The sequence below is a fragment of the Cavia porcellus genome, unplaced genomic scaffold (genome assembly GCF_034190915.1).
Source record: "Cavia porcellus strain 051 isolate PalLab524CR breed Dunkin Hartley unplaced genomic scaffold, mCavPor4.1 scaffold_22, whole genome shotgun sequence".
Classification (NCBI taxonomy): domain Eukaryota; kingdom Metazoa; phylum Chordata; class Mammalia; order Rodentia; family Caviidae; genus Cavia; species Cavia porcellus.
In genome coordinates this window covers 30,870,848-30,897,018 of record NW_026947505.1, presented here as the reverse complement: position 1 = coordinate 30,897,018, position 26,171 = coordinate 30,870,848, and the positions used below count along the sequence as shown (strand labels likewise).

The 26,171-nt window shown below is 38.8% G+C and overlaps 2 protein-coding genes across 5 annotated transcripts in view; both read left to right on the top strand.

The window, feature by feature from the left end:
• Positions 1–20,662, top strand: part of Map3k5 (mitogen-activated protein kinase kinase kinase 5) — a 202,445-nt gene extending 181,783 nt beyond the window's left edge. For all 4 annotated transcript variants that reach the window (XM_003468505.5, XM_063232996.1, XM_063232998.1 and 1 more), the window contains exons 25-30: positions 313–418; positions 11,329–11,572; positions 16,429–16,541; positions 17,482–17,594; positions 19,179–19,255; positions 19,914–20,662. In XM_003468505.5, coding sequence (XP_003468553.4) covers positions 313–418; positions 11,329–11,572; positions 16,429–16,541; positions 17,482–17,594; positions 19,179–19,255; positions 19,914–19,974 — 714 coding nt within the window. In that variant the 3' untranslated portion in view covers positions 19,975–20,662. The remainder of the gene's footprint in view (positions 1–312; positions 419–11,328; positions 11,573–16,428; positions 16,542–17,481; positions 17,595–19,178; positions 19,256–19,913) is intronic.
• A 5,212-nt stretch (positions 20,663–25,874) lies between these two features.
• Positions 25,875–26,171, top strand: part of Map7 (microtubule associated protein 7) — a 168,198-nt gene continuing 167,901 nt past the window's right edge. Inside the window, exon 1 of the mRNA XM_063233001.1 lies at positions 25,875–26,009. Coding sequence (XP_063089071.1) covers positions 25,943–26,009 — 67 coding nt within the window. The 5' untranslated portion in view covers positions 25,875–25,942. The remainder of the gene's footprint in view (positions 26,010–26,171) is intronic.

Sequence of the window (26,171 nt, the reverse complement as noted above, 5' to 3'; positions counted from 1 at the left end):
CTAGTATTATAGGTGTGCACCAGCACATCTGGCTTGCATCTCTGTATTTTAGATCCAAAAAAAAGTGACATTCCCATTTAACCAGACCACCTTCCATGTAAATACTTACTTGCTTGTATGGGGCTTACTCATCTTTGATCTGAAGTGGCAATTTTTAATTTGTTTTCTAGCGACATGCAGAAATTACTTGAAATTCAAAGAGAGGAAACTTTTTTAGTTATTTTTACAGGTAGAACTTGATCCATGTACTTGGACATTCTGGGTTATTGGCACTTAAAAATTAAAGAAGACTAAATGAAACTCTTTTTCCAGGTCAATAAAGTTCTTCGGAATCATAACATCAAGCCGCACTGGATGTTCGCCTTAGACAGCATCATACGAAAGGCTGTACAAACAGCCATTACCATTCTGGTTCCAGGTTAGAAATGTTTACTTACTCTTCCAAATATTTAGTGCTTTCATATTTTAGTGTTTTTAGGGTCATAGTTACCTATTTTTAAAAATTTATTTCTGAGCCAACACATCACATTACCCTAGTGCATACAGTTTGAACAGTGATGCATGAAGCATTACAGTATGTAACAAAGACTTGCTTCTTTATCTTTAAAGAGCATATTTGGGGCTACAGGTGGAGCTCAGTGTTAGAGTACTTGCTTAGTATGTGTGAAACCCTAGGTTCAGACTGCAAACAAGTAAATAGTATGTTTGGTTATAAAAAAGAAGAAAATTAGGGGGCTGGGGATTTAGCTCAGTGGCATAAGCACCTGCCTTGTAAGCAGGCAGTCATGAGTTCGATCCCTGGTACTGATAAAAAGGAAAAAGACAAAAAAAAAAAAAAAAAGTAAAAAAAAAGAAGAAAATTAGAAGGTAAACCAAATAAACATACATTTAATGTATGAATATCTGTGCTTACAAATGTATTCCTATGTCATCTTTCACCAGTGGATCTAATGTTTGTAAGTACATCAAGTGATGTAAAAAGCTCTTTAAAATTACAGCTTTAGAGCCTCACTGCAGGCCAACTGAATAAGAATCTACTGTCAGTAAAAGCCAGGAATTGAATATTGAATTTAAAATAGATTTATTTATTCATTTGTTTATTTAGCAGTACTGGGGATTGAACAGGGCCTTTGCACTGAGTGACATCCCTGGCCCTTTCTATTTATTTTTTATTTTAAAACAAGGTCTCATTGAGTTGCTCATGCTAGGCTTCAATTTGTGACCCTCCTGCCTCAGCCTCCCAGCTTGGTAGAATTACAGATATGGACCACTATACCTAGGCAAGATTATATTCCTTTAGTGAAGTTTTAGATTCGCAGCAAAATTGAGAGAGAGGTTCAGAGATTACCCATATACCAGCCATCCTCATACATGTATAGCCTCTCCTGGTATCAACAGCCCCTATTCACATGTCATGTTTATTATCGGTGAGCCTATACTAACACATCCCAATCACCCAGAGTCCATGGTTTATATTAGGACTTGTCTTTCATGAAATATATCCTATGAATTTGGATGTGTGCAGTAATAATTATCTACCAATATAGTATCATAGAAAATATTTTCAGAGCCTAAAAATACTCCACCTACAGGAATCTAAATTTAACACATCTGATCACTGATTCACAGACAGACAGGTTTTGAAATCACCAGTCTAGTCAAAACTTCAGCTTTATTGGCAGCAAGATACAAAAGGGGTAGTGTTGAAGAAACAAGGCTTTATGGAGTTGAGATGTGTATTCACACTTGACGGTAAAACCTTAAAAATGTTTTACTAGTCTATCCACTAATAAAATTTTAAGCAAAGCTCTAATAACCCTATGTATACATGGTGAGGCATAGAATAAAGGTAAATAGATGTCTACACAGGCAGATACACTTATATTTTATATTTACATTTATATTTATGAAACATGCCCTAGTATTGTCCTAATTTTTACCTTTTTTATAAATCTAAAAAGATAAGATCCATATGAAGTATTGTAAAGTTCATATCATTTACAGATGGTATCACAAATTTTTAAATGCATGTCAACCCAGGAAAATTGCAAAATTCTCTCTTCCATTAAAACACTCTGTTTGACTCATGAGTGAAGGCACCAGTGTCAATCTTTATAGCAAACATTTGTGAAAAAAAATTTGCCTCAGACTCACTATATAACCTAAACTGGCCTCAAATTCATGCTGACCTTCCTGCCTCAGCCTTCCCAGTACTGGGATTACACCATGCTCAGCAGTAATGTCTTATGTAAGAAGAAACTATAAGCAGAAGTTCTGATAATCCCAGACCTGTTCTGTTTCCTGGCATGGACCTCCAGCCCTCATCCCTCCTATCCCATGCGTTTTTAGGTCTCGATTCAGATGGTCACTCCTCAGGGCATCCTTACCTGCTACCCAATCAAAAGTGGGCTCCCTGGGTTATTGGCTGTCATTGGAAAGGAATTTTCACACACTGTGACCTTTACCACTATTGGAGCTGTTGTTTCTAGCCTAATAGCAGTTATCTGCAGGGAGTTCTAACAATGTCTCATTCTGTGCCTAAGCTATCATCCATTATGCCCAGAAAACAGTAGATCCATCATAAGTATTTGTTTTAAATAAGTAAATGAGTTTCACTTGATTATAGTAAATTAGAGTGAAAATTTGCATAATTTAGAAAAAATCTAGAGAGGCTTTGAAATACGTGATTAGTAGTTGAATGTGAACCTAAGAAATTTATAGTGTATGATGTCAGCAATAAAGATACAATAGGTAAAACGGAATAGGCCATGAATTAAACAGTAATAACCTTAATTAAGGATACTCACCTGAGTAAAAGACAGAATTTTTTTTAAAAATCTTTTTTGAGATAAGGTCTCACTATGCAGTTCAGACTGGCGTGAGCTCATTTTGTAGCCCAGGCTGATCTCAAACTTAACAACAATCCTCCTGCCTCAGCCTCCCAAGTGCTGGGATTATAGCTGTATCACCACACCTGGTCACCACACCTGGCTTGAGGTGTCCCAACCCGCGGGTAAAAGTCCACGGAGACCCTAGAGGGGGAGTGGGGATTGGAAGAGACAAGAGACATGAAGAATGGAGACAAGACAGTGCTCTGATCAAATCTCGTTTATTCAAAGAAAGAGTAACAAATATATAGGGTATTAGGGAAGTGGCTGGGTTCTGACACATCAGCAGGTAACTTAGCAACAGCTGGAAGTTCTAGCGAGGCCGGGGGCTATAGGGTAATTTGAGTCTCCTGTGCACGCAGGCCCATAAGACAGGCTAATTAGCATAATCACTGTTATAGGCCAAACCACAGGGACATGAGACAGGCTAGGTGAGGAAAAATAGAAACTTAACTACTAAATAGAAACTTAACATTAAGATGCCTGTTGTCTTATTAACATAAGATGACAGCCAATTGCAGGGTTTCCCATATTGAAGGATCATACTTTGAAATAATTTAAAACAGCGTATTGATCTGTTCATTTGATTTCTTAAAAAACTTTCCTTTTAGTGCTGATTTCCTGAATGCAACATGGTACCCTGGCATAGAAAGAGCATTAGTGAAAAAATGGTAGAATCATAGCAAAGTCTGCAGTTTAATAATATTATATGAGGTTAATTTCTTGGTTTTAAAAATACATACCATATTCCTATCAGATACATTAAGCAGAGCCATGTGAATGAAATACAGAATTCTCTGTACTGTCTTTGCAACATTTCCATAAATTTAAAATTTTTTCTAGAACAGAAAGTTAAAAAGCAAAAGCTAGCTGTTGAAGAGACTGAAACAGGAAGATCACGAGTTTGAGGCCAGCCTGGGAAACTTAGTGGGACTTTCTTAAAAAGGGCTAGGAATATAATTCAGTATTGAGTACTGGCCTTGCATGTACAAGGCCCTGGGTTCTGTTTTTAGTACTGAAAAAAAAAGAAAAAGAAAAAGTAGCTGGTAATCACACAATGAGTGAAACTCTAAAGTGAGGGAGCACTCCAGGGAACATGAGGAGCAGAGCTCCCTTTGCATGATTTTCCATGGTGGGCGCTGCTTAACCTAACCATTTGTGGAGTGGGCACATTGAGGTCCATCTGCAGCCTACAGGGCCTGTTCTTTATGAAAAGTGTTTGCTAAAGACAGTTGCTTATCCTTTCACTATAAAACTGGTTTCTTTGAGCCCACTAGGTGTCTCTGGTTTTGACTGAAGTTACCATCTGAAAGCACCAAAAACAAAAGAAAAGGAATACAATTTGGAGAATGACATAAAGAAAGCACTTTCTGCATTCCTTGTCTTGGTAGAGGAAATGAATACACACCTTACACAGTTTACCATTGGTGGGGTATGTGAACAAAGGGAAGAAATCTCAGTCACCTGTTAGTGCCCATGAATTTCCAGATGTTCCTAAAAACTTTGTTATGCAATTGATACACAATAAGACTACACTTAAAAAATCACTGCCTTCAAATGCCCCAATAGAAATTCCTTTTAGATAATAAAAATACAATTAGCCTATCAAATTTCAAGATTATATATATATATATATATTTTTTTTTTAAAAACCCTGTAAATATAGCATCATCTATACATACATCTCCTAAACCTGTCTGCTGACATGACCCAGATCTTTTCTAAACACCACCCTTCAGTAAAAGGAATTAGGCTCCCTGCATGGGTGATCACTTCCACACCTGACACTGGGAAAATACATACTGATCCTGGAACATCTTGTGATGCCAAAAAATAAGTAAGTATCTGAAAGGCTAGACACTTACTAAAATGACACTGGACCAACTGGAAGGAGCTTCAGTAATCATCTAAAATCATCTAAACTAGAAAAATTCCAGCAATAAGATGAAATAAACTGAAATGAAAGAAAATAAAAATAGTTGAATTTAGCTCTGTGTTGGTCAGCTTTCTATCACTTATAATGAATAATTGAAATAATCAACTTATAAAAGAGAAAAGGTTTATTTTGGCTGAGAATTTTATGGTCATTAGTCCATGATTCTTGGCTTCTTGCTTTAGGGCTTTGCTGGTGCATTATGGTGGGAGAGCATGGCAGAGCAAACCACTTACGTTATATCCTGGAAGCAAGACAGAGGATAAGGAAGAGATAGGGATCCCTTTGAGGACATGTCCCCAGTGACTTTGGCCCCGCTTCATAAAAGTTCCAGCCTCTCCCACTAGCACTGTACTAGAAACCAAGCCTTCAAAACACAGAACTTTGGTGGAATAAAATAAATACTGAATCAGATTGAGATAATTAAATTAATAAATATACAGAAGAGAAAATGCAACTCTTCATTATAGTTGAATTCCATTTGAAAGAAAGAAGGAAGTAGAAAATTGCCACTAGACAAACACAAAAATAATAGTTATTGCAGGCAAAGACATCAATAACTGCTAAAATGACTAGAGAAAAGAATGAAGAGAGCCAGAATTGGTGGCACATACCTGTAATCCCAGCATTCACGAAGCTAATGCAAGAGGCTTAGAGTTTAAATCTAGGCAACATAGGGAGCTCAAGGCCAACTTGAACTACATAGCAAGACCCTATCTCGAAAAACAGAAACAAAACAAAAAACAAGACAATGAAATGGCTTCAGAGTGTCTTCCAACAAGATATATACTAACTGTGAACAGAAATTAGTTTCTTGGTCATGGAAGGGTCCAGCAGATGCACTCTTGATCACATGATCAAGGTAAGCATTACTAAAAATATGGCGTATCAGCATAAGAATCTCTTGACATGGTGTCCTGGGACAAGAGCAATGTTGTTTGTGGGTTCTTTCCAAGCCATCAGATGAACCTACAGTGAAAGACATTGTACAGAATATCTAACTAGCTGTGCTCCACAAGGTAAAGGTCATGAGAGGCAAAGAAACAGCAGTCACAAGATGGAAAAGACTGAGAGATACTAGTCAGATTGAAAGAGGTAAGGAAACCTGAAATTAATTGCAGTGAAGAATTCTTAATCAGAAAGGGACATCCATAGAAAAACTGGTGAAATTTAAGTAAGGTGTATGGATTTGTTAATATTATCAATGTTAATTTCTCAGTTTTGATAACAGTGCCAAAAGTATGTAAGACACTAAGGTAAGGGCAAGTTGCTGACAGAAATAAGGTAACATTCTATACTATTTTGTAACTTTTCTGTTACTCTAAAATTATTTTAAAATAAAAATTTTTAAAAAGTGTTAAATCTTCCAAAAAAACTGCACAGAACAGAGTACAGTGTAAACTCCTTAGGAGTTCCTTTCTCTGGCTAATTTCTTGCTGGTCAACAACAATCACCCTTTAGATTATTGTCTACATTAAGTATCTGTTGTTTCTCAAGAACAGGTGGCTGTAGGTGACCAGATAGAGAAATACTCAGCACAAAGACCAGGATGAGCATGTTGAGGGGAATTGATAATGTGGGCAAAGTTCCTGCCTTAGCAATAATCTTTACAGCTGCTTGAAGCTGTTGATCCTACCACCACCAATTGTTAGACTGAGTCAAGTATGTGTCCTCTGTTCCCATTAACATAAAATTAGCAGCATTGTCTTCCACAATGAGCCAGGCACTTAATGTATGTGTGGTATGTTGTACTCATGGGCTGTGTGAGCCTGCGTGGCATCAGAAGTATGCTGTGTGGAAGAAACTTAGTCCGGTTTTTTCTAGGGAATGAATCTTTTGTGGTCAGGATAGGGATGGGAGTTGTTTTAGAAACATGCCCCAGCTTCACTTGCCCATATACGGGTTCTGTGCCATCCACTCATACATGTCCCTTGAATCCCAGTCTCTTTCCTGATGCATGGTTTTCCCCAGTCCACTCTGCTTTCCATTCTCCCTAGAGGGCTCTGAGCCACTACTAGAACTTTCTTCTCTCACACATTCTCCCCATTACCCCCAAAGGTCCTCTTCTCTTCCAGAACCTCGCTTAGTTCCTTCAGCCTGTATGAATCTGTAACGAATCTGTCCAGTGTAAACTATTCTGGATTTAGTCATCGCAAGCATATTTAATTTACCCCCTTAATACTCTTTAGTTCCTGTATGTGATAGTATTCTTCAAGAAAATAGAGCCCAATAGGATATATAGAGAGAGAGATCTGTAGAGACTTTATTGTGGCAATTCAGAAAGTCTTCAAGGAAACAGAGCCAGATAGATAGATAGATAGATAAGAATATGGGTGGAAGCTTTTGTTATGTGATTGTGGAAGTTGAGAAGCCCCATAATTTGCTGTCTGCAAACTGGAGAACTAGGAAAGCTGGTGATATAGTTCACTTCAAATTCAAAGGCCTAGAAACCTGGAGAGCTGGTGGCATAACTCTTAGAACAAAATTGAAGGATTGAGAACCAAACACTGTATCCAGAAGTAGGAGAAGTGGGCAGGCCCAGGTCTAGAAGAGAGAAGAATTCAGCCTATCTGGGGCACAAGATGATACCACCCACTTCAGTAACAACAGATCTTCTTTACTTGGGCCGATTCAAATGCTAATCTCTCTTGTAAATACTTTTGTCTTGTAAAGACACACCCCAAAATAATGTCTTGGTCAAATTGACAGATAAAATTAGCCATCATAGTACACGTGTGAATGACATACAGAACCAAGTCTATACCTGAGACATGCAAGATAATTTTAGCTGTATTAAGTTGTACTTGGAACTTCAATATTTGTGTGTCCTTGCCTTAGTTACTTTTTCATTTCTGGGACAAAGTATCTGACACTCACAATTTAAAGGAGAAAAGGTTATGTTGGGTCATAGTTTATAGCGATTTTAGTCAGCTGGTTCCAAAACAGAGCTGCATGACTGGAGAGAAATACCTCATGGTGGCATTGGGAAGCAGAGTAGAGTCAAGAAGGAAAGGGAGAGAAAGACTCTGCTAGCTCATGCCCCAGGGACCACCCCCTCGAATCAGACTTAACCTGCCAACACTGCTATAAGGATTTGTGTCTGGATATCCCCCCAAAGCCTCATGTAGTCATGAGGGGCAGGCATTTTTGGAGGTAACTGAATGTAGAATATGTGAGTGATTCATAGTGTAGTATGCTGGAATTAAGGATGTGAGTGCCATACCGGCTGTAGGCGGGGTAGCCTGCATACAATATGAGGGACCAAAAACACTTGTCTGTCTCTCACTGCTCTGCTGTCTTCTGCCAAAATGAACTGCCATACTTCTCTGTAGTGTGTCACCCTGCCTTGGAACCAGCCAATTATGGACTAAAACCTCTAAAAATTGTGAGCTAAGTCCTTTCCTCCTTTAACTTCGGGCATTGGGTATTTTTTCTCAGAAAGGAAAAAAGTAACTAAGACAGCTACATTTAACTGTAAACTCATCAGTGGACTAATCCATTGATGAGTATCACACCCCTATGATCCAGACTCCTTCCAAAAGGCCCATCTATGAGTGCATAAGACTTTAGGAGGACATCTAGATAAAAACCACAGTAGTGCTCCTGGGGCTCTTCTGTAAATTTGTCTCTCCCTCTTTAGATTATTGTCACTTTCAGAACCAGGCCCAGATGTTTTTCATTGGCATATTTTATAGTATCTGATCTGATCATATATATTCAGGGAACCATTGTGAAAGACCAAAATAGCAAAGCGTTGCATTAGCTTCCAGTTTTCTACTTTTCTAATTAATTGAGGTAACTTTTTATTCATTATATAAAATAACTTCAAGAATATGATGATATTTAAATGTAACAATAAACATCAAAAACCTTTTTCTTCCCTCAAAGTGAAATTATATTCAAGAGTACTACAAAACTAAAATTACTCAAAAAATTTTCAGGTTAGAAACCGTAAAAGAAAGTTAAAAATAACTTTAGAAAATTTATAAAGTCCCAGTTTCACTTTCTAATTTTACCTAAAATAACAGTCTCAAATTTTTTTTAAATTACGATTTTTTCATTATTTTATTATATTCTAAATCCAAATAATCCTAGTAGAATAACTTTCATTCTGCTAACTTTTTAAAAAAACCTTAATGTTTAGCTCCTATAGTATACTAAGTCCTGGGTTTACAAAACCAAAATACCTAGTTCTGAGTTTTTCATACTGTAGTATGAACAGGAAATGAAGGAAATGAGATTGGAGAGAGGAGGTGGAGTAGAAAACAGAGTGGAGATCAAGTTTATTTAGCTTTAAGAGATAAAGATTGAGGCTATGAAACTGGGAACCTGTGCACTGTCAGTTGAGGATGTAGAATGGTACTGTCCCTAGGGAAAACAGTAGGATGGCTCCTAAAAAAATTAGAATGACCATATGATCAGCAGTTGCTTTTCTTGATACATATTCAGAAGAACTAAAAATAAGATCTTAAAAGAGATTATTTTTGCAATAGTGTTCATAACTGTACTGTCAAAGTAGCCAAGAGAAGGAAGCAACCCATGCAAATGAATAAACAAATGTGATATATAAGTACAGTGGAATATTATAGAGCCTTAGAAAGGAAGGAAATTCTGGTACATGCTACATTATGCAAAATGAAATAAGCCAGCCACAAAAAGACAAATGCTGTGTAATTCCATTTCTGTGTAATACCTAGAGTAGTCAAATTCATAGAAACAAAGGCAAGTGGTAATTCTTGGAGGTTGGATGAGAGGGGAAAAGAGGGAGTGTTGCATGGATGTTAAATTTCAGTTATGATAGTGAAAACTCCTCAAGATAGGTTACATAGCAATGTGAATACACAACACTACTGAGGTATATGCTTACGATTGGTTAGGATAGTCAGTTTTATATGATGCGTTTTTGAACTACAATAAAAAAAGTTTTAATTAAGGAAAAAGAGGTAGAGGAAGCTAAGGTTGCATAAACTTGGTCCTGAAGGACACTGTGATTTTGTTATGAGCAAAAATGATGAGTTTTCTTTAGATAGTTGAATTGAGGTTCCTGCCCAACAGAAATATCCAGAAGGTTCAAGATGTAACAGGATTAGAGCTAGAAGTATAAAGTTGTTATTACATATTAAAAGCACTTGACCTTCACAGAGGGCAGTGAGATCATCCGTGAAAAATAAGTAAAAACATAAAAAGGTGAAAGGTAGAATTTTAGCTTTTAAAGGGACAGCAGTAGTCAAAAAGTGTGAGGAAGAGAAACAGTAGCCAAACATTTAGAACGGGAAACTGTGTAATGGGCAAGTTAGGTGAGGGCAAAGAGTTAGCTTGAGGATTTGGATAGCTGACCTTCAGCGACCTGGTGATGGTGGAGTGGTGGACTGATCTCCTATTGCATTTCTTCTAGAGTTTATCTGTGATCCAATAAAAAAGTTCTATATACCAGAGCATATGGTGTCAAAATCTAGTATTTCTGCTACTTTGGTTTCTTGTAAATTATGAATGTCATTCCTTTTCCTGAACCAGGTTAAGGACCTAATGATCATATATACTCTTTTTCTGTGAGAAGATAGCATCCAAGTTTTGAGTGACTTGCAGGTAAACTCACATTATCTAGTGTGTTTAAGCTGGAGACTTGGACTTACACACTTTGAATTTCAATGCTTGGTCAACAGGTTACAGTAGAAAACACACTAAAAATTGACTCAATTATCAAAGACAAACAGTAACATGAATGTAAATGTAGTGTATGGTATGTTTAGCATCTGCCCCACATTGCTTTACATTTTGAATGTTACAGAAAGGGGAACATTCTTTGTACTTACTTTTCACTGTATGCTCTCTGTATATTTTGGTTTCCTAATTTTGAGCGACTTAATAGTTGCCATATCTTTGTAACCTAAAAATGAATATTACTTGTACAAGCAATATTTTATGTTTTCAGTGAGTTTTTACATGATTATCTTTCTTGTAGATTTTAATGTTTTTCTTATATCTTGCCTGTAATGTGAGCATTTGTTTCAGTTAGATCATTCTGAGTTTCTGTAGCCTTTGAATTTTACAAATCCACTGAGAAAACAAATCTGAATAATGTACAGAAATCCATCCTCACTTCTTTTAGAAGAATAGTTTGGAATACATATTTTATTGCTAGCAAAGAAATTGATTTTTTTTTCCTTTTTATCGGTACCGCGGATCGAACTCACAACTGCCTGCTTGCAAGGCAGGCGCTTATGCCGCTGAGCTAAATCCCAGCCCCAAAGGAATTGATTTTTTGTACACAGTTGAACCCAGGGTGCTCTACCACTGAGCCACATTCCCAGCCCATTTTGTTTTTTATTTTGAGGAAGGGTTTCACAAAGTCATCAGGGCTGGCCTTGAACTTTCAATTCCTTACCCTACACCCTTGAGAAGATGGGAACAATAGGTGTCTACCATCGCACCCAGCCTGATATTTATATTTTAAAACATGAATTGGTTGTATTTTATTCACACTATTGTTAATATCATTCAAACCAGAGCTGAGGCCGCATTTTAGCCTTGCATCAGAGAGTGACACCGCTGATCCGGAAGACTTGGATGTAGAGGAAGAGCACGAGGAACCACCTTCCAATCAAACAGTCCGAAGACCCCAGGCTGTCATTGAAGATGCTGTTGCCACCTCAGGGGTGAGCACACTGAGCTCCACTGTGTCTCATGATTCTCAGAGTGCTCACCGATCACTGAGTGTGCAGCTTGGAAGGATGAAAATAGAAACTAATAGGTAATGTGCTGATATGAACTAGTTCTTTTACTTCTATAAGACTGTATGTGTTTTGGTCTACTTTAAAAGTCTGATCCACAAACATACAAAATATGATTCCTGGCCTGGGAGTGTAATTCAGTGACACAGTGCTTGCTTATCATTACAAGACCCCAGGTTCAATCCCCAGTATCCCACAAACAAACAAACAAACAAACACAGTGTGATTTCTCCATTCCATGTGTATAAACCTGATTTAATGCTTCTCTTTATAAAACCAGAGAGCTGAATTTTAGTATATTTATTCCAAATGCCTCTTTTGCCTCTACCACTTCAAACTTTCCTCAGCACCATTTCTTTGCTGCTTTATTTCCAAGTGCACTGAAATTTGCCAAGTAACTGAGTTGTAACCTCAGATATGCACAGAGTTGGAGCAACATGTTCTTTCTAATTGATAACTGAAAGACAGAACAGAAAACCTGTGATTTGGAATATCAGCTTCTTTTAGGAGAGGAAGATTCTGTACTTGAGGAGGGGACAAAATTAACTTTGTAGTTCAAAACCTTGAAATGATGCTAATTACTCCTTTTATAATTCAACTCTATTTTTAATGTGCCATGATATATCTGGAGTTTGTCTTTGAGAATTTGGTAGCATAAAACTTATACTATCAGGTTATTAGGTGAACAGCAAATACTTCCTGTTCTCAGATATCAACATAGTTCAAGGTCTGAATCTAAGATTTATAGCTTCCTGTGCCAGCTACCATTGATGTGGGAAACTGATTTTATGGCTCTGGGTTTTCAGTGAAAACGGGGAGGGGGGGTGTTTCAATAGAAGTTATTTAAATTTTAGAAAGCATAAGTGAAAATTCTAGTTGTTCACCAAGGAGATATAAATATTTCACTTCTAGCCATAAATTTAAAGTTTTTAAAGTTAGGTTTAAATGCCAAACTTAATACAAAGCCCATTCTTTATTCAGGAAAATGAATTTTGGTTGCATCGTGAAGTAAATCCATATATATCTATTTCCATGGAGCTGTCTTTTTTTAATGAAGGGAAATTAGCTCTCTGACTTCCATATCCCAATCTCATCTTCTCAATCCTGATCTTTACCTACCATCTCTACTACTTGGGAACAAAGAATTTGGGTGTTTTCTGAGAGTTCATCTAAATCTTAATGTCTCTCATTCTTGTTTTTGTCAAGCAATAGTTCAATATCAGTCTATTATGATAGGAGCTACCTTTAGTTACTTCTCTTTAATCTTCTCTGTTACAGAGTCTTGTGTGGAGGTGTTTCTTAGGATGCATATGCTACTGTGTGGAAGAGTTCCTGACACACAGTTTCTGGTTAGAATTATACAAACGAGGCTGGGGATTTAGCTCAGCAGCATAAGTACCTGCCTTACAAGCAGGCAGTCGTGAATTCGATCCCCAGTACCGATAAAAAAAAGAAATTATACAAACAGTAAAGTTGCTTTGTTTACTAAAGAGCTGGTCTATCTGCCTTTCTGGCCCCTAAAGGATCCATCTACACACCCATGTTGTGTCAACAGTCCTGCCTCTCTGAATGCAGCCTGGATGTGTACTCTGTTCCTTTCTCTTTTGCCAGTTTGATTGGTCTTGTGTTTACCACCTGGCACTGCCTTCTGTCCTTGTGCTTGTGCCATTAGCTGTCCCTACGAGCTGCTCTTCTCCAGCTACTTTCTTTACATTTCTCTTCTGAGAGACTCAGCCACAGCTGCCCTGGAGTCCTTCTCTGTTGAGAAGACTGGGATTTACCATCTTACTTTAGTACCTAACTGCATTTTCCCTAATAGCCCACACATTTGTGTGTTTCCTCTATGTATTTACAGTTCAATCTGAAATCTACAGGTTTATTGATCTCCTTTTTTTTTTGTAGTGTCTCCCATGTCGTCTCCTATATACCTCAGAAAAGTAAGATGAAATCCAATGTTTGCTTGACACAAGATTGAAGAAAGGGCTGTGGTTTAGTATAAGCATTGAACCACTGAAATCAGGGACCAGTCATGTCTGTATTGGTCCTTATAATTTTCAGTTGAATATTACTTGAAATATAAAAGTGCATGTTTTACAAAATGAATATAGAGAAAATATAGATACGTTTTAAGGAAAGATTGTAGGTCTCATGTTAAAAGTTTTAGGCATATTCTAGACATGGTGGTGCACACAGGAGGATTGCAAGGTCAAGACCCATCTTGTGTAATTCAGCAATAGCTTGTCTCAAAGTTAAAAAAACACCTAGGATGTATTTTAGTGGTAGAGCACCTCTGGATTCAATCTCCAGCACCACTAATAATTTAATCTTACAATATTTAGGATAATCACTGATGAAGATGTCAGGTTTATCTAGCTCTTGGTTATTAGATCATCAATAATTCAAAATGGCAGAAAGTACAAAAAACAAAAAAACTTTAGAATGTGTGTTTTGTTTCTGTTAAAAAACATGGCTTACATAAAATGTTCCCAAAATTCACTTTACACAAAGGAAAGGCAGGAACTTTATTAAAACCTAACTCAGAGCTGATTAGTTGTTTTAATTTCCTAGCCTAAAAGTCTGTGATTACCTATCAACCTACCTTATCAGCCACATCATCTGAGTTACAAAAAACTTGACCCCATGGTAAATCCTTGCCATGCATTTCCAGACATATGCCATCATTACAGACTATCTCCCTACTGACTGAACACAAAATAAAACTAAAATTGATGAACTGAATATATATTTAATTAGTTTTAAGAGCTAGATTGGGGCAAATGAGGTAGCCCATCAGTACTGTGCTTCCAGTGTTAAGTTGGCTTTGGAAGATAGGAACTATGTGGCCTAGATAAACATGTTAAATTCTAGAAATTGGCCCTGTGTTCTGTAAGGAAACAGTAAGAATATGCTTACTGTTCATACATGTAAATTAGCAAGGTAGACAAAAATATACAACAAACCAAAAGTTGCCAACTTAAAAATTCATATAGCACTTACTATCCATTTCTTTGAATATCATTCCTGTTTCAGTAGAAAATCTTCCTCTAGCCCTTTGCTTCCTCTTTGTGCTGTCAGTTCATGCTGCTTGATCCATCTAATTGTTTATCCTGTTAGCTCTGCAGGTCTTTGTTTGCCTGTCCTCAACCCCAACCCCACCTTCTCTGTCTGCGCCTCAGTGTATTTTACTCTTCTCCTATCTGTGCTACCTACTCCACTATGATCCCTCTTCCTTCCTAAAGGCCTCATCTTTACGCACCATGGGAGTAGGGTAGAGCTTAGGAGTCAGGACAGGAACCCAGACTGAGCCCTGGGGAGGCTCTTTTCCAGAGCCTGAAGCTGCAGCACAGCACAAAATAGTCCTTATTAAAGTCCAGGCACAGCTTATTTTCCCTATGTCATCTAATTTAATGATCATGAGGTTTTCCTGTTCTTTTTCACAAATGTACAAACTGAAGCCTAGAGGCACCAGGAAGTGTATTGCTGAACCAGAATATATTCTTCATTTGTACTTTGTTGCTCTCAGAGCATGTTACCTGGAGCAGAAAGAAACTCCTATATAGAACATGGTCCTGAGTCAAATCTGTCAACAAGAAAAGAAAAAAGAACAGCTGAGTGTGGTGGCCCATGCCTGTAGTCCCACAGCAGGCTGAGGCAAAAGGACTGCTAATGAGTTTGAGGCTACCGTGAGCTACATACTCCCAAGACCAGCCTGAGCTTTATAGTGTGACCCTGTCTCAAAGAATAAAAGAAAAAAGATAGCTTGTTAAGAGCTATAGGTGCATGGTAATTTATCTTCATAATCTCATGAATAATGATATATTTTAAAATCAGGTATGGTGGTGCACACCTGTAGTCCCAGCCTTCATGAGGTTGAGGTAAGAGGTTTGTGAGTTCAAGGGCAATTTGGACTACCCAGCAATTAAGACTGGGCATGATTACATAGTGAAACCACGTGTCAAAAAAAAAAAAAAAATATATATATATATATATAGAGAGAGAGAGAGAGGGAGAGAGAGATATGGCAGAGGTGATTCTGAATCTAAGTTACTAAACAATACCGCATCTCTTTGTATAACATGGATAATTTTCTTCAGGAAGCAGTGTGGTTAAAGTGAATAGGTTACCATTTGGTTCTGAATTACCTAATGAACCTTCCATAGGCAAGAACTAAATTATGGGTATCATAATTTTTCCTTGTATTTTTGGAGATGGTGCCAGATACCAACTAGAAACTGAATGTACACAGCTATCCTTTTAGCCACTTCACGAACCCTAGCCACCTCCACAAGTGAGAAAATAACAATAATCACAACCACAGTTTCAGCAACATTTATTGAGCACTTGTCATACAGTAGGTGTTCTTGGCAGCCTCACTTAGATCTAGTTCTCCAATTTCTATAGTTAAAGAAAATCAATTACCATTCTGCTTTGCATAGATTATGGTATTAATCATATTTACCAACTTTAATTTCAGAATGTCACTTTGTTAAACTCATATTTTTGACATGTATGGTCATCAGAAGTAGAACAGTACCTCTGAGGATTGTGACAGACCATATAGAATGGAGATTTTGAATCGTTGCCTGGAAGCACAATCTTCCAGATCTTTGCTGCTGGCTGGGGAGTGGAGGCATGGTGAATTTGCTGTGGAAGGTGGGAGGTGGTTTATGGGTCTGTAGCATCAGCGCTTCTTGGGCACCTGTTCCACAGTCAGTCTCCAACCTCACCCCCTAGCTTCTGGAACACAATCTGTGTTTGTATAAAATCCCAGGGATATCTGTGGTCACTGTATCGTGAGAAGCCCATTTTCTAGAGGATCACTGTTTGTCGGCTTCAGCTTTATTATCCTGTCAAACAATATAATTTTCCTCTACAGACTACTGGAAGAATTGGTTCAGAAAGAAAAAGAATTACAAGCCTTCCTTCATCAAGCCATTGAAGAAAAAGAGCAAGAAATTAAGCACCTGAAGCTGAAGTACCAGCCAATAGGTGAATAGCAAGAAATTTCAAAGTAATGCTGTTCAACTAGGCTGAACAAAAAGCTGAGGAGGCCGACTTTACTTCATGGTTTAGTCAGCCTCCATCTCTTATACCACGATGACAAGCAGGGATTACTTTTTTAAAAACTTCACGGGGATGCAGCTCAGTATCACAGCACCTGCCTGTCAAGCACAGGGCCTTAAATTTGATTACTGGTGCCCCCCCCCCCCACTAAACCCCAAAATTTTAAAAACCTGAAAACTAAATTTTTAACTGTAATTATCATTTTTGTGAGTTTAGTAAAAATAGACAATTCATAGGGTTTTTCTCAAGTTAAATATTACTGAATGTATATATACACATATATTAGGGCTTTTAGTCTTTATTTCTTTTTAAGATATCACAGTGAGACTACTAGAATAAAATAATATTCTTTTGTTATTTTGCATTTGTATTCTAGCCTTCCTCTTAACAATTTGAAGAGGCTTAAATATAACAATGAAAAAAGTAGGTTAGAAACTTTTAAGAAATCTATGAGAAACTGTGGATGAAAGATAATCTTTAGAGAATCTTATTTAACCCATTTTGAAGAAAATAGTCATTTGTGTGGAGTGTTTTCATATTATCACAAATAGTGAAAAACATAATTTTATAATTATTCGCTGTGTTCATCTTAGTTGCGCAAAGCATAATTTTAGCACACAAAGATTATTACAAGAAACTGCAAAATTGGTATGGAAGTACAAAATGGGAGTATCACTACATTATTGTCTCTGACTCTTTATTCATTAGTGGATTAACCAGACTAGTTTTCTTTAATTATTATTTATATCACCAATCTCAGTTGTTCTGTAATTAGTCTCTGCTAGAGTGAAATCTTTTAAAGGCCTTTTAAATGTCTGTGGACTGTAAGATGAAGCTAAGAGTGTCACCCCAAATTCAATTCTAGATATCCCTGAGTTGCTAGTATGTCACCCGAATCCTCCACACCGAAACACTGATAATTCTGAGCTCACAGACTGGCTGAGACAAAATGGAGCTGATGAAGACACTATAAGTCGGGTAAAGAAAACTATCTGTGGGACTCATGTTCTTTCAGTTCATTTCAAAAGGTTGTATGTCTGATATGTGCCAGAGAACCTTTTAGGCTTAGGGGATCCCTGGGAAGCAGATGGCAGCCAGCCTTGACCTCGTTTGTGGCGCATGGCACACTGACAATAACTGGAAATTCCACAGATAAAATCCTACAGCGGTAAATTCCATGAAGGAAAGGTTTCCAGTTGTATGAGGAAGTGGGAAATCTTGGGGAAGGTATTCTAAGAAAGTGACAGATGAATCTAAAGGGATACATAGGTATAAACAAGGCCACTTGGATGTATGTTTGAGGGGGTCAGAGGAGGAGAAGATAATTTCGAGATGGGGTCGTAGGGTGTGCATTGACAAAGAGGCAGGCAGGTTTTTTGTCCACAGCCTCCAAGGTTTTTCAATTTTTTTGAAATAAAAATAAAAGTTAAAAAAGTCAGAACCAAAAGATAAAAAGTTATTTTGTTGATAATTCTTTCTTTTGCTAAATTTTTAATTCTCTTCCAACATTCATAGACTCCTCGGGCAGCAGTTATTTATTACTACTTAATAAAGTAGATCTAGTTGGTAAATTTATGTCAAATATGTTTCATATGCAAACCATATAACGTCTTTAACAACCTAATTTCTCTCTGATCATTGTACACTTAATATATAAATGAAAAACATTTGTATATTAAGATTATATAAACACATTAAGAGGTGATCTTTTTGACAGGAAGAACCTCCTATTTCAGTTTATATTTAAATTTTTAAAATAACTTAAAGATACCTTTCCCATTTACTTGATGATATATTGGACAACTAAACTATAATGTAGCTGTCCTTGGAAATTCACATTTAATAAATTGTTGCTAACTAAATTGAAACAACTCCCTTGCCAATGCAAAATAATGCATCCAAGCAAGTCTTCTAAAATACTTATTCTTCTAACTAGAACTCAAGTGACAATTAAGGAGCAGTAATTAGCCACTAAATAGGTGCTTTTTTATTGGATTTAAAATAAAAAGCTTCGGTTTAAATTCATGACTCTTTTTCCGGTGAATTACGTAAAAATCTCTTTTTTAAACTGGAAAAAATAAAGTCTAGAGACTAAATATAAAAAGTAAGTATCCAGGAACATTTTACCCCCTTGAGAAAGCAAGCTGTATTGAGCCAGCGATTTAGCTCAGTGGCGTAAGCACCTCCCTAGTAAGTGCAAGATCATGAGTTCGATCTCTGGTACCAAAACACACGTGCCACCCCGCAAAAAAGGAGAAGAAACAAAGCTATGTGGCACCAAACCTTTTAACGTATAAAACATCTGCTTTGGACAGCAAGTGTAATTACAAGTAAAACTTAATCTGTTCATTCGAAGTCCATCCAGATATTCTGTGTCACTTGTAATCTTTATGCATTTTATAGCAAGGAGGCTTTTGCCCTATAAATTTCAGAAGATTGTTTTTAGTGCATTTCCTTTGAGATTCATTTTTATTGATTGCTGATGTTTGTGTATTACAGATGGAGTTTATTAAAGGTAGACAATACCAACTTACTTTTACATATATTTTACTTTCTCTACAGTTTTTGGATGAGAAGTATACACTAGTGGACGTTCTCTACTACGTTACACGTGATGATCTAAAATACCTGAGACTAAGGTACCACTTTTGTTTCTGTGTGATTGGCACAATGGAAAGAGCACTGGGCTGATATAAGGAAGTCCAGGTTCCGCCTGGTTAGATACCGAGCACTGCACTTCTAGGCACAGCTCTTGGGTTTGCAGCCACTCTGTGTCAACTTAATTGTGCCAGGCTATTTTTGGATGTTGTAATAAGCAGTAGTTGTATGTAACTGAAAATTAACTAGAATAATTTTCCTGACTAACATACACTAACATACACTATGACCATTTAAATATTCCTAGGTTGCTATAAACACTGTAATTTAGTTCATGACTGTTTCATCCTTTTTAAAAATAATTAGGAAAAGGGGCTAATATAATCTGATACAATTTCTTAACATAGTTTTCTCTACCAAGTGAAACATATCTATAATTATTACAACTCCATCTCTAAAGATGAATTTCAAAAATTCTGAAATCTAAAATGGTGTTTGAGGGCCTGGCAGTCTGTGGGAGTAGATGGGAAAGGAATAAATGATGACAAAATATGTCCAAAAGTTACATTAGAACTGATAAGACTTTGGGATCTTCCTGTTCTGACCCAAGCAACTGAAAGCTAAGAAGTCATTTTTCTATTTCAAGGGCAGTGTTTCAAGAACAATGTTCTCTTCTTTCTGTTCTTGTGTCTTTAACAGGGGAGGGATGCTCTGCACACTGTGGAAGGCCATCATTGACTTTCGAAACAAACACATTTGACTGGCGTGCAACTTAACCTTCAGTGGAGATTCTGAAAATTAAAACAGAATTGATCTCAGAGGGGAAGGAGAATTGAATGGAAAGAAGAAAGAAGCTGCACTTTAAATCCAGTATTTGTTTACTCTTGTTTAAAAAAATAGATAAAACACATTGAAATTTCCTGTTTCTATTTCTACAGTTCTTAAGGACTCTTCATAAAGACTCAAAATAATCCTAATTAGGATTCTAATGTTGAGGATTATTTTAGTCTAAACGTTTTTTATGGAGGTATTTTTAACTCAGCAGCTATTATACTTCAACCAAATGTTTATTTCACACAAAAGATACAACATTTCATGTGATTGTGCACCACTGGAACAAAACCAAAATGTGACCATAACTTTTAGGATTATATGTGTTTGTAATATGCCTAAGAATCTGAGTAGAAATGCATAATTTCAATGATTGTATAAAGTTTATTTTTTTTAAGTGTGCAGAATCTGACAGCAGTGGTTTTTGCTATCTGTATTAATTGTAATATTAACTGTATTTCATAATTTAAGTTTCTGGCCTGTCATATTTGTTTGAGTTGTTTGTGTACTACTGAACTGTACCAGTTGCACATGCCTGGATGATAGTAATGTTAGCTTGTTCTAAAGCTATCCATTGTGTCATATTTACTCTAAAAAAATAAAGAGATTTCATTTGAGATTTTGTTTGAGAAATTCCAAAGAATTCTTATTTTGTGCTGACCACCTAGGTAAACAACTCTTGTCAAATTTCTAGTTGTTTTTCAACTCTAACATTTAGTGGAGTCCATTGATATCCAAAGTATTCCCCCAATAGAGAAAGAATGAAGGAAAAAGAGAATAAAGGAAAATCAGAACAGGGCCCAAGGCATCTTGAATGACAATTATATATCTTTTTTTTTCTTTTTCTTTGTCTTTGTCTTTTTCCTTTTTATCAGTACCGAGGATCGAACTGACAACTGCCTGTTTGGAAGGCAGGCGCTTATGCCGCTGAGCTAAATCCCCAGCCCCAACAATTATATATCTTAAACTGTCTTCAAACAACATCATTATAGAAAACATTGCATTTTTTGTTTCTTTAACGTAGTTCTCATATTTGGGGGAAATATTTTTATTTTGAGCTTAATATTACATATTTTTATGAATCCACCTCTGTTAACAGTATAAAGTCCAAAACTCATAGGTAGGTGAATCAAAAAAATTTCTTACGTACAGAAGAACCTGTTTGTTAGGGAAGAAGTAGCAGAACTGTTTATGTATCATAACTTGACCATAAGTGAAGCTTTGCCAAAACAGGAGCCATCTTTATTTCCATGTAAAAATCAATTGCAATATATTTTATATTGTTCTACTCAAGGGGCAGATGTGTCTCTGTGCCTGTGAGCTCATAATACATTCCCAGACCAACATTAGTGTGTTATCAACAGTTTGTGTCTCAGGCACAAAAGAAGGCAGTTCTATTATAGATCAACACTCATGCAGGTTCACAACAGGAAGGCACTTAGCATCAGTCTAGACCAGGAATTCTCAAACCAGCTTCATGTTAAATACTTTTTAATGTATTAATGCCATCAGGGCTGCTACAGTTCATGGGACAACACTTTCCTTACATGTGTCAGGCCCCTAGTTTCATCCCTAGCCCCACCATCATAAAAAGGTACTCTTATCATTTAAGAAAAACTGTTCTCATTAACCTAGGGCAAAGATACTGTTTTTAAAATGACCTAAGACAGTCCAATCCCACTATTCCATTTTAGATGAGGCCTCGAGAGAAATGAGAGCCCTTCCACGGGGCAGTAGTAAGGTGGTTATTCCCTCAGCTGTCATAGTATGTCACAGACCGTACACACAAGCCTGGAGCAAAATCATCACTACACGTGGAACCCTGGGCAACCCTAGCTTCTCTCAGTTTCACTTCCCTCTCTGAAATGGGAGAAATGTGGTATCTTCCTCACAAAGTTGGAAAATTCAAAAACAACAACACGTGGGGTGCTTGGTTTACTATGCACTCTTAGCATATAGTAAGGACACAGGTGTAGCCTGCTGTTGGGATGACTTGTAATTCAAAAGCATTTAACAACACACACACACTGGTAGTACATGCTGGGTGTATTCATTAGACATGACTTCTCTCTTGCTCCTCATGTTCACTGTCAGTGGTGGCATCAAGACTGTGGTGTAGGAAATGCCATGGTTACTTTTAACTGCCAGGGGGATCAAAAAAAGCTTTCTAGAGAAGTAAAGGCCCAGAGCTAAGCTTGTGAAGATGGGGTGGAACAATACAGGGGTCCTGGCAGAAGTTCTAAAAGAGAAACTACACGAATGTGCTGGGAGAAGTAGCTCCAATGTTTTTTTGGACCTACTTTTTGTTTGTTTGTTTTGCTTTGTTGAGACAGGATCTTGCTTTGTAGTTCAGGCTGGCCTTGAATCCACTATGGAGTCCAGACTGGCCTCAAACTCATGGCATCCTCCTGCCTCAGCTTCTCAAGTGCTGGGAATATAGGCATGTGCCACCATGCCCAGCTTTTAAGCAACATTTTTGTCTCTTCAAATTCTGTCATTGAATGACATGAAGAAAGCTACCACATAAAGGAATCTGGCAATGAGGAATTACTATTCACCTATCTGAACACCTACTGTGTGTGCAGCACTGTGGCAGCATGGAAAGTGACACATGATGCCCACCACGTTCAGAATGCAGACAGTTCGTGTGACATCAGCAAAGACATTTGCAACCTGTGGAAAAATAATTGATGGTTCCAGATTGAATAGAAACCCTGTAGAGAAGTAGAAGACAAAGTCCTGCTGCTAAACATGTACACCAGATTGAAGGCACAAATTTGCAATAAATATGGCATAGTGTTATGCTAATGACTTGGCATGTGGCAAGCAGCATCCCCCTGGGGCACTCAGTGGACAGGCCCCACTTGCGCAGACATCATGGAGGAGAAGAACCCTAACCTGGGCCTGGTAGAGGGGCATCATTAAATATGCCAGGACATGGCATGAATGCAGGCAGAGAGCTCTAAGAACAGTGACTAAAAAGAGGATATTTGGAAGGTGTTCTGAAGAAAAGGAACAATTTATTGGCTAGAAATATGAAATACAGAAGCAAAAGGTAGATAACGGGATATGACTGGACTCGGAGTGATTTGGAGAAGGGGAGGGGTTGCTACTTAGCTAGAAATGGGGAATCTACTAAAGGCCTTTGAGTAAGGGGTATGTGTGCAGTTGCTTATTACAAGATTAATCTGGTGACATAAACTAAGAAGAACTAATGTGAATGAGGCTCAGGCAGGAGTCAGGCCCATAGGAAGCAAGTGGGTGGCGAGAATGAACTCAAAGATCGGGGACTGTGGACAGCGAGGACATGGGAGAGGAAAAGCCAGATGCTAAGGCTATGATGGAGAAGAATTCAAATGTGGGAAATGTTGGAGAGGAAGCCAAATTGGATTCATGACAGCACTGTGATGGAATTGCAGAGACCATTGAGAATGAACTGAAAGGATGCAGGCCGAGGTCAAGGTTGGGTATTCTAGATCTTGGAGTCATCTAGATGAGTTATTAGTAAATAAGATCTGAAAGACACAGAGGAGAGGTAGAAAGACTGCATCGTAAAATTTGGAGAGGGTGAAGATCTAAGGAGGGAAAGAGAATCTAAATCAACAAAAGAGAAAAAATACAAGCACAGAGGAATAAGAAAAAACAGGCCAGTGCTGGACCAAAAGGAGTCTTACTTGATGTAGGATCAAATCTGCAGAAAGTCTAAGGAGACAACAGAGTGAAAAATAAGTAACCTGATTTTGTGACTTGGAAAGTTTTTATAGCTAAGAAAAATTATATGGCTTATTAAAAAAAAAAGCCACACCACCAGAATCCTTTTATTACCTACGGTGAACAAACAGTATGAAGGTAGCTTTAGGAGGGTGGAAAGTCAGGAAGGGGGAGAAATGTTCAGAAGTAGAAAGTTGTGAATGTTTGTTGGGGTAGAGCCCCTGGACACAGAGACATTTAGGAAGTAGAAGGGGAATCTTCTTAGAAGGGGGGAGCAGGGGAGCAGATGGTGTGAGGAGGTCCAGCTCCTCCCCCTGGGAAGGGGAGCCATGAAGATTTGGGGAGATTGGAGATGGATGTGGGAGCACAAGGCAGATGGCTTCTGTGCTCCATGCGAAGTACAACAACAAGTACAATGCGCTGGATGGTGTCTGACATTTACCAGACGCCAACCACTCTGCATAGTCAGCAGCAGCCCATCATGCTGCTTGGAACACACACAGAATCTAAGTGCAGAGTTGGTGTGTTCCTTGCTGTATTTATTTTTGTTTCACTTAGTGCAGACTGAAACATAAGTTATCAAAAGAATGGGAAAACTGAAAAACATACACCAAACCAAATGAAACAAAACAAACCTACATGACAATATGTCAACTTTGTTATGGTTCAAAAAAAGAGCTCACTGATTTACTCAGGAGTGGTTATCAGAGGCTGGGTATATGACTCAGTGGTACAGTGCTTATCTACCTATGTGTGGGAAAAACAAGTCATCAGAAGGTTAAAACAAATCACCTTCCTGTTCCATGGGTCTGCCAAATAGCCAACTCTAAATTCAGTTGAGAGTCTTCCAAAGTGTCTTTAAACCCTGACAATGTAGCAAAAAAATACCTTTCCTGAGGCCCAATCTTAAGCGACCTCCATTCACCTGGTGCTTTATTTTTAATGATTAGAAGTCTGGTGGAATTGATTTGAAAATGATTAGGGAATATCACATTGCTAATTTTATCTTTTCGTTGTAGTAATGGCACTATAGGGAAAGCTATACCCATAGACCACAACAGAAACGTCTCTTAACCAAAATTTCTATTTAGTCAGAAAACCAGCAGCCCAGACGAAAACGGTCCACTCTTGAGCTCAGAGTGGCAGGTTTCACACGTAAGGATTGTGCGCATTTTCACCCTGGCAGGACATACAACAGTTCTCAGCCATTCTCCAGTGCGCAATCCATTCTGCTGCCGACCCTGAAAGGGTTTAAACTGTTGAGAGCTTGCTGGTCATGTTCAGCCAACCGTGGGTGTGGGAGTGCATTTCTGTGTAACCAGGCGGAACAGGTCGCTGCACAATTCTTGTTTCTATGTTTCCATTTATGTAGCTTACTCATTATTTTTTTCCTCAGCATTTTGTTGCAGATCATTTATTTGTTAGGACAGAAACTCGTTGCTCCTAGGTCAATAATCTATTTCTTAAAAATAAAACAAGAAACAAACAAAAATGTTACTGATTGCTTTCATTCCTTGTCTTCTTACTAGTTGGAAATCAAGAATAACAAAAGCCCCAACAGTAGGCATAGGTTTCATCACCTTGTGGCTCATCAGATTCTGGAGCTCATCAGATCTGCAGATTGCAATGGCTCCCTAAAACCACCCGGCAAGACCAGATCCAGATTGTAGCGTGGGATCCGGCCCGTGCATTTCGCCTCTGGAGGCATCAGATTCTTTGGCGACCATAACAGGACTTTCAGTCCCCAAGAAACTAGTGCTGACCCGGGGTCTGCGGAGTTTAGAAGGAACAGAGCGTCCCCATGCCCTTAGAGCACCATGGGTTAATCTCAGACACAGGTCCCAAGCTCTAGGTAGCGCCACCACGCCTCGTGGACACGCCTGTAGTCCTCTGGCGCCGGGCGGCCGCGGCCCAGCTGCCTGGCTTCCCGGGGACGCTCGGCTCGGTGGGTCGGCGCCGCCGCCACGCCGCACCTGCCCACCAGGGGGCGCGTCGGGCCCGGGCTGCAGCCTCGGGCAGGCGCTCTCGGCCTGCGCCCTGCGCCCGCCCCTGACGGCGCTCACCTGTGCGCCGCGGCCCGGGAGGGAGGGAGGCGTGAGCCAGGCCGGGAGGCAGGCGGGCGGGGGCCGGCCGGAGCGGGGCGAGGAAGAGGGCGGAGCGGCTCTCGGGCGCGTCATCGGAGCACCATGGCGGAGCTGGGAGCTGGCAGCGACGGCCACAGGGGCGGCGATGGCGCTACGCAGAGCGAAACAGGTGACTGCGCGGCGGCCACGGCAGGGGTCGCGGGGCCCGGCGCGGGTGCCGAGCGGGGTCTGTGGCGGGTGCGGGGCTCCGGGGCCTCGCCGTCCGCGGCCCTGCCTAGCCGGGCGACCGACCCAACGCCAGACCCTCCGTCCCTCCGCAGGTGGACGCTCG